The sequence below is a fragment of the Buceros rhinoceros genome, unplaced genomic scaffold (genome assembly GCF_000710305.1).
Source record: "Buceros rhinoceros silvestris isolate BGI_N320 unplaced genomic scaffold, ASM71030v1 scaffold39002, whole genome shotgun sequence".
NCBI lineage: Eukaryota > Metazoa > Chordata > Aves > Bucerotiformes > Bucerotidae > Buceros > Buceros rhinoceros.
Genome location: NW_010401346.1, coordinates 1,276 through 3,593, shown reverse-complemented (window position 1 = coordinate 3,593; position 2,318 = coordinate 1,276). Strand labels below are relative to the sequence as shown.

Here is a 2,318-nt window from a genome sequence, read left to right as displayed (position 1 = left end):
TCCTCCATGTGAGGCAACTACTAGCACCAAACTGTAGCAGAGGATGCTAACTTCTTCACCTTGGCGTGTATTCACCATGAGCTGGATGTAGAGCATCAAACTCGGATTTCCCATGGACCATGAGATTGGAGAATGAGATGAGAAACCATGAAATCTCATGGAGAAAGGAGAAACCATGAGATCTCATGAATTGTCATTATCACAGGTACAAATACCAGTAAGAGGACCTGTGTGTACCATTGCACAACATACCATGAGGAGGACTTTGTTTCATTTGCCTAAAATTTCCATTCACAAACTCATCTTACTTAGACATGTGGGAAAAGAGCCTTAAAGCAAGAGAACTGGCAATTGGAAGAGTTAGTGAAAGTGTCAGGAATGGGCTTCAGGGATGAAATAGGGTGCTCTGGCAGCATTTACATCACAAACAGGTTATTTCTAACTACTAAGGCAATGCAAGTCTGGAATACACCCAATCAGATCAAGGGGTGAAAAAACAAGCTTCAAATAAAAAGGAGGTGCTTAAAGATTAAGAAAGAGATCCTGTGACAGTCACCTGCTCCAAAACACACTAGCTTTGAGGAAACAAATTTTTCCTACCAGAGTGCTTCCATCTTGCTAAACACGTTGTCTTCTCCTCCCCGCAGATATGCACGTTGCTCAAGTGCAGGAGCACAGACCTGAAGACATGCGGGCAGCCAGTGGAGACGGCTCAGACCAAGTTTGAGATGTTCTCCCTCAGCGGCACGTTTGGCACTAACTACGTCTTTCCAGAAGTCTTGTACAGCGGGGTGCAGCTGGCCCCCGGGGAGTTCGAGGTAATGGGACATCCTGGAGCTGCGTCATGCTAGGTCCTCTGTGGGATAGTAATGGAATAAACTGTTTCGAAACAGCCAAAATGAACTTGCTCATAGTGAATAATCAGGTCTGTTAAACACCTTTTAATGAAGTCACTGGTTTCAGTAAGAGATGTGGTCTGACGAACCCTCTTCCTGTTTTGTCACATCTTTCTGAGCTCTTAACGTGTTCATGTTGGTACTCCTCTGACTGTGTCCTTCTCTTACCTCTTTCCATCAGGTGTTGAATGATGGGCGCTTAATAAGTAAGACAATGACGACAAAACCAGTCGTCACTGTGACGCTTTTTGGACGGTGGTATGAAAAGGATCATCTGAAACAAGACCCAGATCCACCAGCCTTCCCATGACATTGCCATAACTGAAGCTGTACACTTCATGTACATCTTAGGTCCAAATGAGACACAGCATCCTCTCCTACAACAATCCCAATTATGATTCTTATTTCCAGTTGCAAAACCTTATCAATGTGCTTTGTTTAGTAACAATGCAGCAATATTATTTTATTGCTACCATGTACTGAGAAGTGTCTAGTTCTATGTCATAAGATTACTAATCTTTTATTAGTGCAAAACAGCAGTTGTATTTCTCTCTCTATTTTCTGGATTTTTATTTTTCTAGCACTCAGAAAACCTGTATGGTGGGCCAGAGGATACACTCTTATTAAAACAGCATTGCGTGTTTTATAATTGAAGATTATTATTAAACCAGTACATAAAACAGTGAAAGACATGATTTGTGCCAGCTCTGTACAAAAAAACCCCTCGATAATGCTTTGTCTCTGATGTACAACTACTTATACTGACCTATCCAAGTCTGCTTTTTTATCCACTTATACATTTTTTTTCCTATTCATGTTGCTTTGGTTTTATTGCCTTTATGCCATTGCTGCTTGTCGAGTGGCACATGGCAGCACAGAATAGCGTATCATGGAGGCTGAGCAAGGGCTCCAGTCAAAAAGCCAACCCTGAAACAAAACCCGCCACCGCTTCTGGGTTAGAACTCAACATAAATCATCGTTTCTTTGAAATTTTTGTTGGAATCAAAGCCTCGAACAATTCTGCTTGCCAGTTCTGACAAGCTGAATACAGCTTGTCCACAGCTGCCAGCTGCACTGGGTAATACTTCTGGAACTGTCTGCACTCAGTGGAGAGGTCACTGAGTGACCTGGTATCATGTAGAAACTCCTCTCTCCCATCCTCTCTATTTCTTTCTGGTCGTATAACACCAACATATGTGAAATAAGCCCTGTCCTTTGCTCTTTCATGATAATGGTGGTGCCGCTGCTGCAGATGAATTTGCTGTGGGGATTAGAGCATTTAGGTTTCTACTTGAGACCACCTACTCCTGCTGAGAAGCCACTGTTTATATCTTTGCTTCCTCTTCTCCCCCAGCTTTGTTGCTGTGCTGGACCCTAGTGACCTTCTTCAACATATCGGTGCATAAAGAAGAGCGTGTTCTG

The 2,318-nt window shown here is 42.8% G+C and overlaps 1 protein-coding gene across 1 annotated transcript in view; it reads left to right on the top strand.

The window, feature by feature from the left end:
- LOC104490011 (pantetheinase-like) overlaps positions 1-1,206 on the top strand; it is a 7,690-nt gene extending 6,484 nt beyond the window's left edge. The window contains 2 exon segments of the mRNA XM_010132237.1: positions 648-818; positions 1,078-1,206. Coding sequence (XP_010130539.1) covers positions 648-818; positions 1,078-1,206 — 300 coding nt within the window.
- The last annotated feature ends 1,112 nt before the right edge of the window (positions 1,207-2,318 follow it).